This window comes from Tenrec ecaudatus, chromosome 1 (assembly GCF_050624435.1).
Source record: "Tenrec ecaudatus isolate mTenEca1 chromosome 1, mTenEca1.hap1, whole genome shotgun sequence".
Taxonomy (NCBI): Eukaryota; Metazoa; Chordata; class Mammalia; order Afrosoricida; family Tenrecidae; genus Tenrec; species Tenrec ecaudatus.
This window is the reverse complement of record NC_134530.1, coordinates 12,825,435-12,842,204: the sequence shown is the minus strand read 5'-3', so window position 1 is coordinate 12,842,204 and position 16,770 is coordinate 12,825,435. Positions and strand designations below refer to the sequence as shown.

Here is a 16,770-nt window from a genome sequence, read left to right as displayed (position 1 = left end):
AAACGTTGTATCCCGGGAACTGGCACACGGTGCTCAGGAAGGGAGAATTGCAATTGATGTTACTAGTCCATCTCCTGGCACACTCTGGGCTCTGATGGATCGTCCAGTCCTCGGGTTGAAGGCCATCTCCAAGGAGCCACGATGCTGGTCTCACTCTACAAACGTTGTATGGACCGGTTTGTTAGTGTACGTAGGCATTAAGGAGCCCCGCTGGCGTCGTGGCGTCCGCGTTGGGCTGCTAACTGAAAGGGCTACCACCCGTCGCACCGCTGCGAAAAGGAAACAGCGCTCTGGTAAAGATCATCGACAGCCCCAGACAACCCAAGCGGGCAATTCTACCCTGTTCTATAGGGCCACTGAGTCAGCATTGAGGCAGCACAGCGAGCCTGGGTTTGGGATTTTATTCATTGTTGATTGCCTCCTAAGAGTACCAGTCTTAGCGGGTTCAGTGTTCACAACTCTCCCATGAGCTTAGAACAGGCCTTGTTTATTCAATGGGGGTAGGGAGGAATTAAAGGAGTTTCAGATTTATAGATGGGGGTGGTTGCGATCCAGAACTTAGCCATATTCATTCATTCATTTAATGTACGCCAACATGTACACCCCCCTCGTGATACCAACCTCCATGGTGAGAGGGGCTGGGAACACTGACTTTCCTTCCACTAGGTGTGTGCACGGGGGTTTGTTAAGTTGCTGTCAGGTCAACTCAGTCTCTTATTTATAACAAGTCACGTTACCTGGTCCTGGTCCTGGTCCTGGTCCATCTTCACCACGGCGGAGTCTGCTGTTGAGCTGAGTCCGCTGTTGATGCTGTCAATCCTCCATCGTCCACCAAAGAGCTCATATTCAGGGAGGGCTGGCGGCCTAGTAGGCTATGCACTGGGTTGCTGATCTCAAAGCTAGCCATTTGAAAAGCACGGGCTGCCCCACAGGACAAGGGCAAGGCTTTCGACAGTCTTGAAAACCCAGCGGTCAGTGGAGGTTTGGGTATCATTGAGGCTGGGAATGGAGCTAGCATCTGACCTGCCAGCAGAGGGCACCATGGTCCCTGTAAAATCCTTCCTCTCAGAAGCACACCTATCTACCTGAGCCAGGCTGGTGAGAGCCTCCGCTTCCTAGCCTGCAAGGAAGGGTGCATGAGGCCAGTTTGGCAGGGTGGTACAGTCTTGGGAAAGGCCGGGCCTGAACATTTCTCAGCTAGGAAAAGTAGCCCCAGGCTTCACATTTGCTGTTGCTTTTGTCTGCAACACTTCTGAAATCCTCGCATGTGGCTGTTTCCCATTTTTCAGAAACTCCCTGACACCTCCCCCCTCCCCCTTCTCTATGAAATATCACTTGTAATAGATATGCTTTTAAAAACCACTGCACATCTGTGTACAAGATAGACCGACATCATGGCTACAGCAATGGGCTCAAATAGGACCGCGATGGCCCAGGACTGCGCAGGGCGTCCCACAGTTTAAGAGAATGAACCCAGGGTCCTGATGCGTAGGCTCCAACTGAACAAAACGTTTATACAAACACAGATTCCCATGGCCACCACCATCCTCGCTCCTGCAGGTCTCCACTGATGTCTCCAAGACTCCCAAAGTTAACACTTCAAAGCTGAGTTCGGGACTCTTCTTCCCGAGTTTGCTCCCTTCCTCTAGTAGCAGCTGTCCTTTCAGGAGCTCAGACCAGAAACTAAGATGGTCCTTTCATTTCCTGCATCTAATCTGCTTCCACAATCTACCCAGAATCCACCACTTCCCCCATCCCTGTTTTTTACGTGGTTGATATATCATCTTAGCTTCCTGGTTGCTCTCCTGGTTTCAGCCGCTTGTGTGCTGTGGTGTATTTCTTCTTCTTCTTTTTTTTTTTTTTTACATTTTATTAGGGGCTCATACAACTCTTATCACATCCATACATATACATACATCAATTGTATAAAGCACATCCATACATTCTTTGTCCTAATCATTTTCAAAGCATTTGCTCTCCACTTACCTATGATGTATTTCTGAAGGTGTTTTAAAGGTAGTAATTTCCATGTTTTTCGATGTCTACTTTGAATTTGTGAAGGGGCGCTCTATCGAGTAAAAGATTCCTTCAATTCGGAGTTCCACCAACAGATTTTTACCCTATGTCCATGTTCATCAAACACTCCAGATGTTCATCAAACACTGATTTGCTGAATTGTAAACACATTTGTTCCTAAAGGCTATTTCCATGCACAAGATAAACTCACCTTGGTCCTGGTATTTTTAAATATACACAATGTATATATTTTAAATATAGAGTGTATATGTTTAAACATATGCATTGCTTTGTTACATTTATATAAATATGTATTCTTGATTACAAGTCTGAAACAGTTATAAAGAGCCATTGTTGTGAAGTGAGTTAAACGTTGGGTTTCTAAACTCAAGGTTGGTGGATCAAAACCACCAGTGTCTCCTCAGGAGAAAAATAAGGGTTTCTACTCTCATAAAGATTCCATCTCAGAAATTTTACTTGTAAATCTACTTGTTTTCTTGTAGGAATATTGTTGCCTACTAATTTAACATCACTGGCATAGTAGTTATGCACTGGGCTGCTAAGGTCAAACTCTTCTAAACCATCAGCCACTCCACAGGTTAAAAATAAGGTTTTTGGCTCTCTGTTCCTCCGTGTGCTACAGGCAGCTGCCTCTCCCATTCCCATGCAGTCCGTCGCATCCCGGAGACACAGTGGAGGTCAGAGTGAACGGATTCGGCCGCATTGGGCGCCTGGTCACCAGGGCTGCTTTCACTTCTGGCAAAGTGGACATTGTTGCCATCAATGACGCCTTCATTGATCTGAACTACATGGTCTGCATGGTCCGGTACGATTCCACCCACGGCAAGTTCAACGGCACCGTCAAGGCTGAGAATGGGAAGCTTGTTGTCAATGGGAAGGCCGTCTCCATCTTCCAGGAGCGAGATCCCGCCAACATCAAGTGGGGTGAGGCCGGTGCCGAGTGTGTCGTGGAGTCCACTGGTGTCTTCACCACCATGGAGAAGGCCAGGGCTCACCTGAGGGGCGGTGCCCAAAGGGTGGTCATCTCTGCCCCTTCTGCCGATGCCCCCATGTTTGTGATGGGCGTGAACCACGAGAAGTACAACTCCCTCAAGATGGTCAGCAATGCCTCCTGCACCACCAACTGCTCAGCGCCCCTGGCCAAGGTCATCCATGACAATTTTGGCATCGTGGAAGGACTCATGACCACAGCCCACGCCATCACTGCCACCCAAAAGACCGTGGACGGCCCCTCTGGGAAACTCTGGCGCGATGGCCGTGGGGCTGCCCAGAACATCATCCCTGCATCTACTGGCGCTGCCAAGACTGTAGGCAGGTTATCCCGGAGCTGAATGGGAAACTGACTGGCATGGCCTTCCGTGTCCCCACCCCCAATGTGTCCGTCGTGGATCTCACCTGCCATCTGGAGAAAGCTGCCAAGTACGATGACATCAAGAAGGTGGTGAAGCAGGCGTCCGATGGTCCCCTAAAGGGCATCCTGGGCTGCACTGAGGACCAGCTTGTCTCCTGTGACTTTAACAGTGACCCCCACTCTTCCTTCTTTGATGCTGGGGCTGCCATTGCCCTCAACGACCACTTTGTCAAGCTCATTTCCTGGTATGACAATGAATTTGGCTACAGCAACAGAGTGGCGGATCTCATGGTCCACACGGCCTCCAAGGAGTAAGAGCCCCCCTGGACCAGCGGCCCAGCAACAGCACTGGAGGAAGAGAGGCCCTCAGCTGCTGGGGAGTCTTTGTCCCCAATTCAATCCCCCTGAAGGAGGGGGAGGGTCTTAAGAACCCGACCTTGTTATATACCATCAATAAAGTACACGGTAGCCAGCAACATAATTAAATAAATAAATAGGGCTTTCTACTCTTGCAAGTAGTCTGAGAGAACTATAGGGCAGTCCTAGAAGGTCAGTGTCAACTTGATGGCAGCAAAGTTGGACATTTTGGGAGCAATTAAAAGAACAAGCCTGGTGGCATAGTGACTTATGATTGCTGCTGACCAAAAGGTCAGTTTGAACCCACCAGTCCCTCCTCAGGAACAAGATGAGGCTCTCTGCTCCTGTGAAGAAATTTAGTCTTGAAACCTAAAGCGGCACTTACTCTGTCCCATAGGGCTTGTTATGTGCAGAACCGACCACGTGGCGAACAAGGATCATATCGGTCTTCTATCTCGCCAAGTCAATTCAGTTGAGCAGCATTTAAAAAAAATTTCATTTAACCAGAATTGTCAGATTCATTTGCATACTGTTGTTTCTAATAGTCTTTATTCTCCTTTATCACAAATGTATGTTTGCGTTACTCATAGTTCTTAAGTGACAGCACATTATCACAATCTCGCTAAAGCCGATTTTCCTGACTTCCCCCCTCGCCCCTTTTCTTCTGGTTTCCACCCCCTTAACTCTATAACCTATGGGTGGGTTTGTTTTGTTTCTCCTCTAGCATTACATAACTACTCCCATTTTGATTTTGCGAGGAACAGAGTTCTCAGTGAATCCAGATGCCTGGTCTCATGGAGGTTGATGTGACCAAACTATTGCCTGGAGATTATTTTTGAGCCTAAACCTGGAGAAAACGAATTTTAGTTGGACAAGGACATTTACCTTGAGCATTCTGCTCTTCGGGACAATTTTCTATGTGCCGCCCATGGGCTAGCAGCCACAGAAATAAAATGACGTACTGCAGTCCAAAAGTCCACGAAAGACCTTAGTGTCCAAAGAAAGCCAGGCCTTTGATGACTAGGAACATCTGACCCAAGGCATGGTCACTTCAGTCATCTCAGATGCATGTGGCACTGGACAGAGGCAGGAGGGAGAGCACAGAATGGATCCGTCTGTAGGGCAGCGGCTGGGGCACGCTGCTGGACCATCAATGGCGCAAAGCAGCAGCACCCGTCTTAGAAGAAACACAACGATCCTCAGAAGTGAGGACAGTGAGACTTGAGCTCACCGCTACGAGCACATCAAGACCAACCACTAGGAAAGGACCTGAGAGCCCGGGAACACGGGGAAACTGAGACACAGTGGCTACATCCATAGACCCAAACCTACCGAGGACTGTAAGACAGCGCAGAACCAAGTGGGGGAGCCGCCACTATCCCAATGCTCAGGCCACATCCTCCTCCAGCTAAAATCTCTCTTCTGCTCTAACAAACACCCCCAAGTAGGTGACTTTTAAGAACAGAAATTTTTTCACAGGCCAGCAGGAAGAGTCCAAGAGTGGCTCTATGGGAGGGTTTCTTCGTTGTCCATTTCAACCCCCCCTTCCCCCCAGCAATCCTTAGAGTCCTGGGCTGAGTCAGTCGCTGGCCTCCCTTGCCAGATGCCATCTGTGTGTCTACACTGATCTTAATCACAGTCAGAACCCCACCCCCACAGTTCTGTGCAATCACACTAACAGACCCAAGAGGATTTCCCAGTAGGGTTCCTTTCACGGGGTGGAGGTGGGGTTGCAGTAGCGGTCGTCATGGAGTCTGTGGGAGAGGGGAGGGCACAAGTTAATGTTCTCCGCTTGGAACCCTGTCATTTCGGTGATTCTAATATGCAGCCAAAGGTTGAGTGAGCAGGTTGGGAGTGAAGTTCCAAAAGGCGTCCATGATTTCATCCAATCAAAGCATTTGTCCTTAATGGGCAACTCCCACAGAGGCGCAGCCTGTTCAGAATTCTGGGGACACCTGAAACTTCAGATGTGTTTTAGGGAGTCTTTGGACTTCAGAAGAACTACACCCTGATTGGATTAAAAGTTGCCTGGATTTTCTGACGTGCACACGTGTGTGTGTGTGATCATGTAGGCTAAGGCTACCTCTTATAAAACTGGCCAGTGAGAGTCCCTTCCCAGCGTCCCCAGGGAAGAGAGGGCACGTGGGAGGGCTGGGCTCTGCCCACCACATTGGAAAATCAAGTCCGTGAACAGAAACAGGAAGTCCCTGGGGTCTGAGGTTGGAGGCAACTCCATCTAGCTAGCGTATAGCCAGGCTGGTGAAGATAAGAACTCTCCCATACATGCCTACAAGAGGCAGCTAAAGCTGCTAGTGGAGGAAAATCTGGAGGTGGCGGCAAGCCTACTTCCCTCTAGTGTCCAGATACGGTGAGGACTGCAGCCAGCTATCCTGTCTCTAGGGTGGACTTTGGGGTCCCATTCCCGGTTCTCAGTACCTCCTGGATCTCTGTCCTTTATTATGTGATGGTCAGACAACCACAGTTGGGAAACTTGCAAAACCAACACCCTGTGCCCCCACCCAGCTTCCATCACTGGCCACACGTGGCTAAATGTGTTCCACTCACTTGCTGATTCAAGTCTCTAGAGATCATTATTAAACTAAGGCAGCGGCATTGGATTATGCCCATTGCCCACTCCGAACCCATCTTGAAGTGGTCGGCCTGTTTCCACATTACCACAGGAGATGAGGCTCTCTGCTCCCGTGAAATGTCACCGTCTCGGGACACAACAGGGGCAGTGCTACTCTGCCCTGCAGGGTCCATGAGCCTCAGTGGAGGGGAGTGAGCTTTTACATGACCACATCCCATTATCACCACTATCACACATAGAATTAGCTCCTCATATCTACCTTCATGTCCGAATGTTTCCAAAATATTGTTTCATTTGAAATATCTGAAAACTGATGAGATCTGCCACTGATGATCTCAACCCCCAGCGACCTCAGGTAGGTCAGAGTGGAGGTGGGCCTCCACTGGGCCCCCAGGACCTGATTTCTCAAAGGCAGGTAGCCAAGGCTCTCTTCTGAGATGCCTCTGGGTGGACTCCAAGCTCCAAATTCTGTTAGCTGAACCCATCCGTGCACCCCAGGGGTGAGGGAAGCCACCCCTTTAAATTGTTAGCCCTCCTACCTGAGGGCCAGCAACCCAGCACAGGGCTGAGGACTGAAAGCCTTAGGAACCAGGTGGATTTGGGCAGGCTACTGCCACTCTCCCCTCAGCCTCTTCTGGAAGTCACTGTGACACACAGGGCCCTAGTCATGATGAATTCACTCAGTGCCTGCTGCATGTGCCACAGGGCTGTGTGTGTCGGATGGTGAAAGAGGGTGGGCAGGGCCATAGGGCTGGCAGAATCAAGTCCTGTGGGAATGTGGGACTAGCCAGGCCTTGCCTTTCCTCTGTGCAAGGCTTTAACGAGGGAAACTCTGTAGCCCCAGGGTAGGGACAAGGTCCACAGGTATCAAAGTGTGAGGACTTCCCAGAGGGGGTAAAAGCAGTGGCGTAGTGCTAGAGCCTGAGTGTTTTGAGTGAAAGCAGTTTGCCATGTCAGCACCGCGGACAGCGTCTAGCTGCCTGGAGAAGAGAGCGCATGCAGTCTGTTGTCAGAACAGGGCAGTCCCATGTGGCTCCCAGCAGGGCCTGGGTGGGTGTAGGGCAAAGAGGGTAGTGTCTGCAGTAGAGGGGCTCCTTTCCCACCAAAATCCCAGGTGCATGGCCCAGACAGGGTTCAGATCCCCTCTCCCTCTGGATTCCCAAGTCCTTGAATTCCAGTACAGGTCCCTGGACCCATTTGCTCACAGGACAGGGAGCCATGGAGGTCCAGGCCTGGGGAGCTATTTGTAGCAACTCCTGGGGGTGGGGATACCCCCAGGATACCCACCTCCCTGTGGTCATTGTCCCACAAGTCAAAACAAATAGCTCCCCAGAGCTGCACCCACCTCCCTGTGGTCGTTGTCCCACAGGCCAGAAGCCAGGCACTTACTTAGCTTCCAGTCTCTTCCCCCTTCTTGGCCCTGCCCGCAGAACCCAGAGGCTGAGCAGGCAAGCTGCCCCACTCTGGGAGTTGTTCCCTCACAAGTTGGGTGGGCTCTTATCCAAAGTAACAAATCCAAACCCACTGCCCCAGAATTCAAGCTCCCTTGGCTGTCTCCCACAGCAAAGGTGGAGGCTATCTCAGCTCATCAGTCTGCAGGAATGGGAGGGAGGACCCATTTGCTGCCACAGCCCCTGAAAAAAAGTGGGGGGGTGCCCAAAGGTTCTTGGGCAGGAAGTGGGTTCATTGTTACTCTCAGCAGTCATAAGTGGGGTCACCAACCTCCGACCACCCAAGCATGGTGTGAATGGGATGGCGGATGCAGTTCCAGCTTGATCTGTGGTGGGTAAGATGGGCTCCCAAGACCACCCTTCTGCCAGGTGGTCTCAAGGGAAAACCCTCGGGCTGGCAGCACAGCACTCACCTGCAGGGGTGGGCACTCCAGAGGGTCAGCTGAGGCCACTGTGGCAGAGAGGGACCCACACCAACCACAACCATTGAGTATCTACACAATTCTGACTCACATGGGACAGGGCAGGACCACCAAGATTTCACTGTTCACGTGAGTTCAAAGTCCCCTGATGCAGATGACTCCCAAACCGAGGTGGTGTCCTGGGTCTATGTCCCTCTGTCTGCTGCAACAGGCCTCTGTTCAGAGTCAAATCCTGCACCCCTCAAACAACTAGCTCAGTTCCTGGAACACCTTGCCTATTCTACCTGATAACTCTCTCTCCACCCCCATGTCCGGCTGTTCCCTATTGGGAGGGCTGTTTATCTCTGGCCACCCAACAACCTCTCCGCTGCCCCTGGGCCTGAAAGACAGTAGGCCTGGGAAAGCCCTCCCCAGCTTCAAGAGAGGGATGCGCCCCAGTGATAGGGCTTTTCTTGTCTCGGTACCCCGTTCCCTGGAGAACAGAAGCTGTTGCCACGGTCCTGCACTATGCTCCCACTGACATCACCAACCCAGACCTGCAGACCCTCCAGGTCGTGGGTCCCCGGCCCAGGAATGGGACCGCATTTGCAAACAGGGTCTAGAGATGCCATTAAATGCAGATTCTCAGGATGAGCCCCAGGCTTTGAGTGAGGGAAGTCTTAGATCCAAGGAGGTGGTTGTTGGGGCTGGGGGAGATGAGTCAGACAGGTGTCTGTCCTAGATGATGTCACCAGCTGCTATGGCTGACTTCACACTTGAAGGCCCAGGGCAGATTTCTGTCATGGCAGCTATGTCCTAACAACCCCGCGCCCCCCGCCCTCAGGGTAAGTAGATTCCACACGCACAGTTCTCTCGGGGCAAGGCTAGCCAGTCACTCCAAGTTGAGAACATGCTGGGAGTGGGGGGTGGGGGGAGAGCCAGAGGGCAAGCCTTTGGCTGACAGGACCAGCAGCTGGTCCAGCTCCTTTGCTTCTAACTTTGGCCGGCTTGACAGTAGTCTTGAGACATGAGGGCTTCTATCAGAAGTGGGCCACGTGGATCTTGCTATCCCAGGTGGTGCAGAGGCTCCAAATGTCTGTCCAAGCACAATCCCAACACATGTAGGCCGTTCTCTGAAGGCACTCTTGCATTTCTTGCAGCTGCTGAATGATGGCAAGTAAGGACGATCCCTCCTCACTTCTGTTCCAAGAAGGCAGAGGTGGCTCTGAGGCCACAGGAAAACCGGCAGGTTGTGAGGAGACATTACAGGGCAGCCCCAAGCACAAAAAAATCCCAGCTCGGGATGAAAGTCATTCCACGTGCTACCACCACCTGTCTCCAGGAGCGATGATTAAGGAGTGAGTGGGACTTGGCTTCCCCTCCCCCCACACTGCTCACGGGGGCCAGGAGGAGGTAGCACTGTGCAGAATCGTGCAGTCTGGCATTTACCCTTTACCTGCTAGGACCAAAAGCCAGCTGCGACAAAGGCCCCCCGAATGAGAACCAGGAACCCAGGGTTGGGAAGTCCCAGTGAGTAAACCAGTCATTGGGCTGAGGACAGACTCAGACAGTGGGCACACCTGGCCTCCCGAATCCAGTCCCGCCTTCCCGTGGTGGGTGAGTCTGCACTTGCACTCACTGGAGCCTCCGCAGAAACCAGGGGCCTGCCTGGTGTGACCTGGCTTGGGCTGGGCCCCTCAGGGCAGGCAGGCTGTCTCTTCCAGGAGCTCAGACACAGGCGAGGCCAGGAGGTAGAGCCCCCCCCCCCTGGTTGGCCCCAGGGTGGGCGCAGCTCAGGCCCTGCCCTTGCCACTGTCCGTGGGTCAAACGCCCAGGCCTACGACGGGCGCAGTTTTCTATTTATTTATTTATTTCTCTATCTACATTCAGCTGAAATGAGATGCACTGCCTGAGTGATCCAGACATACAGAAAGAAAAACAACCCACTCTCTCCCACTGGTGTTGAAAATAAAATCTTCACTTATAAAACGGAAACACTAAAGCATTAAAATACAGAAAGCTCGTGTAACTCACTTCACAAAAGCATTAACAGATGTGGTGTCCCGCCAGCGCCCGTTCCCAGACACGCGCGTGAACACGAACACCAATTGTCAACAGGCAGCGGGATACCGAACTGCGAGAACGCAACACGCTACTCGGACACAGGTGTGATGGTAACTAACAAACCATTGAAGACACGGAGTCCCAAACACGGCTAAATATGGGTCACAGGACGGGCCACAGCAGTGACCAGCTGCACCTCACAACACGGCAACGTGGAACCGGGGATGGGGAGGGCAAGAGGGCCAAGGGGCTGGTTGACATGTTAACTGTGATGCATAAAACAATCCTCGAACGGGGCTTGAGTGGCAGCACGGGCCTATCTGTACTGGTAGTTCATGCTGTGGTCTGCGTTTCTGCCATAGCCACCCTGTGATGACTGGTAGGAGCTGGGAGGGCCGCTGTAGTTCTGGCCAGAGCCGGGGGAGTTGTAGTTTGACTGTGATGAGTAGCCACCTGAGAGAGAAGGGGGTGAGGGTTAGGAGGCATGGGGACAGACGGGCCCACCTGGGCAAGCACACTCAGGGCTGCCAACTCTGCCAGTGCCCAGCACACATGGTGAGCTGTAACCATCACCCTCAGAGGGTGGGGGCCTGTGACTGGCGCAGCGAGCCAGCCCTGGCCATGAAGATCACAGAGCTCAGGCCCTGGGAAGGCCCCAGGCTCTCCCTGTGGGGGATGCCCTTTCTGGGGCATCAGATGGTGTGGCCTCCCAGCATTTCGTCAAGGAGGTGGTGTTAGGGAAGAGCAGGCCAATTTCGTTTGGATTCCTCACTTCCAAGAAGCCGTGAGCCTGAGCCTGCATGTTAACAGGCACATCTCAAGGAGTCCCCTTGCCTCGCCTCTCTCCCGTCCTAGTCCCCTGCTGCCCAGGCCCACCTTGTTTGCCTTGGTAGGATGAGCCGCCACCAGAGCCATAGCCGCCGTGTGAGCCTGGGTTGTAGGATGAGCCGCCGGAGCCGTAGCTGTTGCCGCCACTTCGGCCTCCACTACCACTGTAGTCTGGGTGGAGAAGACGGCATGGTTATGGCCGGGAAGGTGCTGTGCATGCCCCCAACATAGATCGGAGGTGCTGCAGACAGCCCTGTCCTGACCATGGAAACAGCACAGGCCACGCCACTGAGGAAGCTCAGAGGGCAGCTAGAGCCCTGCAGTCACCCACCACCCCCAGGCTTGTCAACACCTTCAACAGCTGAGCCCCGTCCTGGCTGCCTGAGCGGGTGGACGCACCCCTACCCCACCCACAGCACGGTGTCATTTGTCCCCAGTCCCACTGTGGCCTCATGTCATGGGAACACAGATCCCCCCCCAGCTGTCCCCAGTACAGCCCCAGCCTGCGGGCTCCTTAGAGGTGGAGAGATGTGGGCGCGGACACCAGTGGGGCACAGCACTGGCGTGCTGGTGCTCGTCCAGACCAGATGCCACACTGTCTCGTACCACGCCCCCCCCCCCCCCGAGTTCCGCAGCACTCCTTGCGAGAAGCACACCACCAGGCCCTGGGGCCCAGGAGCCAACTCACTGAACTTGCTCTCGTAGCTGTAGTCGGCCCCGCCGCCCCCAGGGGAGCCGTAGGAGTTGGAGTAGGAGGAATAGCTGCCGGGCCCGTGGCCGTAGCCTTTCTGCTTGCCCTGCGAGGGTCCATAGCTGCCGTACTGGCTCTGGCTGTAGGGCTGCTGCTGGCCTTGGTGGGACTGGTAGCTGGAGCCGTAGGACGGCTTTTGCTGGCCCCCATGTGGCTGCTTCTTTGCTGCGTGTTTTGGGGGCACTGGTGAGTTGTAGTTGTCACCCTGGTAGTAGGAGCCGTAGCCAGAGGAGCCACCACCACCCCCGCCGCCGCCGCCGCCACCGGCATTCCCAGAATGCCCTCCGTTGCTGTAGAATTGACCTACACAGGAAGGCAGTAGGTAAGGTGGAGCAGAAGGGGCAGGGGGAGGGAAAGGAAAGGGCAAGACGGGGCTGTGGGACTCAAGGTGGCCCAGCAACAACCGTCCTTCAGGTGGAGTGGGGCAGGCATGGAAGGGTGGGGCGGGGCTGGGAGCAGCCTGCTGCATCCACAGGCGGCGGACCGGCTCCATCAGGCACAGGGGCTCCACGTAGCATCAGGGACGACAACACTGGATCTGTGCCAAGCAGCGGCGGGCAGCACCCTGGAGCAGCGATGGCAGCGGATGGCAACGTTACAGTGAGATGAGATCCAGGCGCCGCACGACATTCACGACTGCTACCCAGATGTCCCCGAGGGCGACAGGAAAAGCAAAGCCCCACGCAGCAGCTGGTGCCCACCCCACTGTGCTGGGAAAAGGTGCAGCAGACCCAGACTTAGGCCCAGGTCTAGCCAAAAGGCCCATGGGGGCTCCCTCGGGGCTCCCGAGCATGAAGGGCCCCACCCCCAGGAGAAGGCAGGCAAGCTCAGCTGGGAACCGTCACACCCAGGGTCCCCCAGAAGCTTTCTTCCCAGCACAGCTGCAGGGCACGGACGGCAGGACCAAGCGGCAGGACGGACAAGTGTGCAGTGAGGCCGCCACATTCTCAGACCCCAGAGCTGAGAATGTCACGGGGAGTGGAGCGCCACCCCTAGGTCAGCAGAGAGGAAACCCCAGGACATGCACGCTTGTCAACACCCTGCTCCGCCCCCACCCCTCATCCCACCCTTAGGGACTCGGGTTGATGGAGGGAGAGCGACAGGTTCAAGGCACACTGGGTGCTGCCTTACTGGAGCCCAGCCCCCGCCCCCCAACCCCGCAGCAATCTCTTAGCAGGGGTGGGGGTGGGGGCTGAAGGGAGGGCTGGCTGAAGGGTTGGGGGACCAGGCTGAACGCAGCAGGTATGCCTGAGCTGCTGGGTCCCCAGAGTAGGCGACCTGGTTTCCAGACCCACTCCACCAGCCAGCCCTGACCACTAGGACTACAGCTGGGGTGTTGGACCCCACTTACCCTCTGTGTCCAGGACCGACAGGAGAGTTAGGGGGTGTTCCCCACAGCTAGTCCTGCCCTCCCTACTCATAGCACCAAGTGTATGTGCACCAGGCCTCGGGACACTCTGGGGCCCACCCAATGGGCCCTGCACCCACAGCTGGGGCTTGAGACACGTCAAGAATTTGGATAGAACTGGCCAACTGACTCGTTTGAGTTCTTCAGGCAGCCCCCCACCCCCTGCCTGCATCATCACAAAGCCAAACACCGAGGAGGCAACCACGTCCCGGTGTTATAGACAGCACCATGCAAACCGCGGCTGGAAGGAGCCCGGGCACAGGGGAGCCCTCTCCAGTCACCCCGAGTCCCCAAGACTGCTGCAGCCCCATCAGCCCCCCCCCCCCGCCCAGCTGAGCAGGTGGCGCCTCCGCCCCTCCTGAAGCACATGAATGAAGACACGAGTACCGAGGGCTCGTTAGGGTAACATGTATTGATTAAAAAATAAAGGGCAGGGCAGGGCACGCTGTCAACGTCATTCAGGATAACTGTTTCCTGGTATCAAAAGACATGATTCTCAAACAATATAATTCTCTAAAAAAAATACATCATGCAAGAGAACTGTTCAAAGTTTCACTGAATGTTTCAAACCTCTGGGAACAAAGTATGCAGTCACCATTTTGACCAATTTTTGCCTGAAGAGAAATGCAAAATCTTGCAAGTCAACACAGAGGCCACCCTGTCTGCCTGAATAATCACCAAAAAGGGTTGGTCAGAGCCAGCACCCTCTGCGAGACCCCACATTCCGGTCAGAAAATCCCGCCAGGCCACACCCACAGGCCCACTTTGAACAGGAAAGCCCCAGAATCCCACCCAATTGCAGAGTGATGGTTGGGACTTGCAAAATTTCACCTTCTCCACTCCTTACAACAGCCTGTCTGGTGTTTGTTTTTGTCTTTAATTTGTTTTGCTTCTTTTTTTGCACTTAACATGGAAGCACAGTTTTGATACCTTTGAGAGTTTCCGTTCACTCTCTAGGGAAACCAGCCAGGAAATACCGCATCCCATCTCCCCGCCCCCCCACTCCCCAATAACCCACCAAAGCATTTACAAAAGGCGGGAGAGGCTAGCGGGGCACAATTTCCAGTCTCCCCCCACCCCTGTTCCCCAAGTTTACATGCTTAGAAAAAAGAAAGGGGCTCAGATGTGGTGAAACCATTTTCCTTACTGTCAAAGGCATCAGCCAGGTTTGGGAAATTTGTTAAAAGGTTAAAAATTCATACAAAACCTGCTGTAAATTAAGACAAAGGTAGAGTAAAATGCTTCGGTATCTGTCTCTTAAATAAAGGAATGCTTTCCGTAAAAAGCAAAGGTGGGCTTTTGCCTTGATGCGGAACAACGCTGGCTCTAGGGTTCTGTGCAAGTCTGCACAAAAAGATACATTCTCTGAAAAGTGTTTCCACTTAGTGTGAACTTCGATAGGACCAAGTTCAAAGGCAAATCACGATAAAAACTGCCATTGTCTTAAATTCTGCAGGCTAAGAGTTTCAGACAAGCTGCGGTGAAAAGCCACGGTTGAGAAACCCAGTGAAGCACAGGGACACAGCACGGACACTTTGGGCTTTGGAGTTCGAGAAAAGTGGAGTAAAAAGTTGATTTTGTGTGCAATACTTTTAGATGCTCTAGGAAGACCCAAAATCATGATAGCCGTAGCAGTCTGTGAAAAAGTCACCTACAAAGGGGGAGACAGAGTAGAGAAAAAAATTAGAATTCTTTTGAAGGAGGGCACAGAGCGCCACATTTGAGCTGCACGTTTTAGATTTCTCTGCCTCTGTGACCCCCCAGTGAAGGCTCCTTCCCCAGACGAGAGCTGTGCCCTGTCCAAAAACCGTACTCGCTGGGTGGGTGGGCGCTGCGCATGGCTCACAGCAGAGAACTGCAAAAGTCCCACTTGAAGTCACACAACTCTGGGTGTTAACATTTACAGGCTCCTGTCACATGGCTGCAGGGTAGGGGACCTGGCGACAGTCTGACCTAGCCACCAAAAAAAGGCAGGTGCCTCTCCTAGTCTCAGTGGGCGGCGGAAGGTGGGCAGCCCTGCTTTAACTCTGGCCCAGGCGCTACGCTGTACCTGCTTCCCCAGTTCAAGACAGAAAAACGCACACTTACTGTAGCCTGCGGTCGCCAAGTTGCCTCCATACCCGTAGCTCCCATACCCAGCCCCTGCAAGAGAAGAGGCAGGGTCACAGAGGGGGGAAGCAGGCCTTTCGGGCCTCTTCTCTCACCACCGTCCAACCCCAAACCCGCCACGGTGGGCACACACTGGGCACACGGAAACCAGCCTTACCAGCATTCATGTAGCCTCCATGGTTGGCACCGCCAAACCCTCGGCCTCGCCCTCGCCCACGGATATTCCCTCCTCTGCCACGGCCGCGCAGGTTTGGGGGCGGGGGTACTTCATTGTGCATGGGACCTCCCATGCCAAACCCCGGGTTATGTGGCTAGAGGGAACAGCGACAAGTTACTAAGCAGGTCTTCAAATCAGCAGGGACACACACACACACTAAGCACACTAAGCACACACACACACCACATACGCAAGAAGGTGAATACCAAGACACCCACCTTAGCAGCAAATTTAGGGCCCCCGCGGACGGGGACAGGGACTCTCTTCTTTTTGTTCGCATCAAGGGCAAGAGGGGCATCAGGAAAGAGCTTTTCCAGGGCCGCCAGGGCAGCATAGGCCTTGGCGACCTTTTTGTTGGACCCAGCGCCTTGGAACTTCTGCCCATCCACCTCCACCTAGAAAGGAGAGCCAAGTCAGGGACAGAAGACGGCCACCTGGAGACCAGCTCCTGCCCCTGAGGACCAGGCTGCTCCCTCACCTCCATGACAAAGCGTTTGTCGTGGCTGCCGCCAGTCTCTGAAATGAGCTCGTACTTGAGCCCACGCCGCTTCTCGTTCAGCTCCATGACCGGGTTCTTGCCATGCTTGGTCAGGATTGGCCCCTGCTGTTTTACGTTCTCAGGGAAAACCAGAAAGAACCCGCCAACTTAGCCCTGCCTGACAGCCCCGGGACCACTTCCCCCTGCCCCCTCCTGACAAGGTCCACCACAGGGGCACAGAGGGTGGTGTAGCACAGGATGGTCCTCTCTGGGGGGGCTCCAAGGACCACTAAGGATGGAAACTAGGAGGCCCTGCACAGGCTGCTTCCCCAGTTGTGTCAGCTGGCCTGGCACCCACGCCGCGCTCACCTCAGTGGTGGAGTCTGAGGGGAAGGTGGAGCTGGCGGTGGAGACAGCTTCCACCACAGGTGGAGGGGCCACCACTGGCTTCGCTTCCGTCTCTTCAGCGGAGTCTTCCCCCTTACTGGAGTCCCTGCCTTCAGCACCCGTCGGCAAACCCATGTCTTGTAACACCTGTGGAAGAACCCACAGGGCCCAGCGTCTCATTACCACCTCGCCTCGCCTCCCATGCAGCTCTCCCAGGCCGGGGTATCCCAAATGGGCCAAGAGGGTCTGTTGGCCTTTCTCAGGACCTGCTGATGCCCAGCCAGGTGGGCCACCTCTACGCTCTTCCCCTACACAACATAGGCCACCGATCACGTGTCACC

General features: G+C 54.0%; 1 protein-coding gene and 1 pseudogene across 4 annotated transcripts in view; one reads left to right on the top strand and one right to left on the bottom strand.

Annotated features, from left to right (window-relative positions):
- The first annotated feature begins 595 nt into the window (after nucleotides 1-595).
- LOC142442939 (glyceraldehyde-3-phosphate dehydrogenase-like) lies at nucleotides 596-3,733 on the top strand (annotated as a pseudogene).
- Nucleotides 3,734-10,303: 6,570 nt separating this feature from the next.
- ILF3 (interleukin enhancer binding factor 3) overlaps nucleotides 10,304-16,770 on the bottom strand; it is a 28,416-nt gene continuing 21,949 nt past the window's right edge. The window contains exons 13-20 of one of the 4 annotated variants that reach the window (XM_075546992.1): nucleotides 16,412-16,576; nucleotides 16,043-16,180; nucleotides 15,783-15,959; nucleotides 15,505-15,658; nucleotides 15,327-15,380; nucleotides 11,768-12,133; nucleotides 11,128-11,250; nucleotides 10,304-10,704 (exon numbers count right to left, since the gene is read on the bottom strand). In XM_075546992.1, the coding sequence (XP_075403107.1) occupies nucleotides 10,568-10,704; nucleotides 11,128-11,250; nucleotides 11,768-12,133; nucleotides 15,327-15,380; nucleotides 15,505-15,658; nucleotides 15,783-15,959; nucleotides 16,043-16,180; nucleotides 16,412-16,576 (1,314 nt within the window). In that variant the 3' untranslated portion in view covers nucleotides 10,304-10,567. Of the gene's footprint in view, nucleotides 10,705-11,127; nucleotides 11,251-11,767; nucleotides 12,134-13,632; nucleotides 14,890-15,326; nucleotides 15,381-15,504; nucleotides 15,659-15,782; nucleotides 15,960-16,042; nucleotides 16,181-16,411; nucleotides 16,577-16,770 lie in introns of those variants that run through there. The other 3 variants (XM_075547001.1, XM_075547008.1, XM_075547018.1) reach the window with 3 other exon arrangements.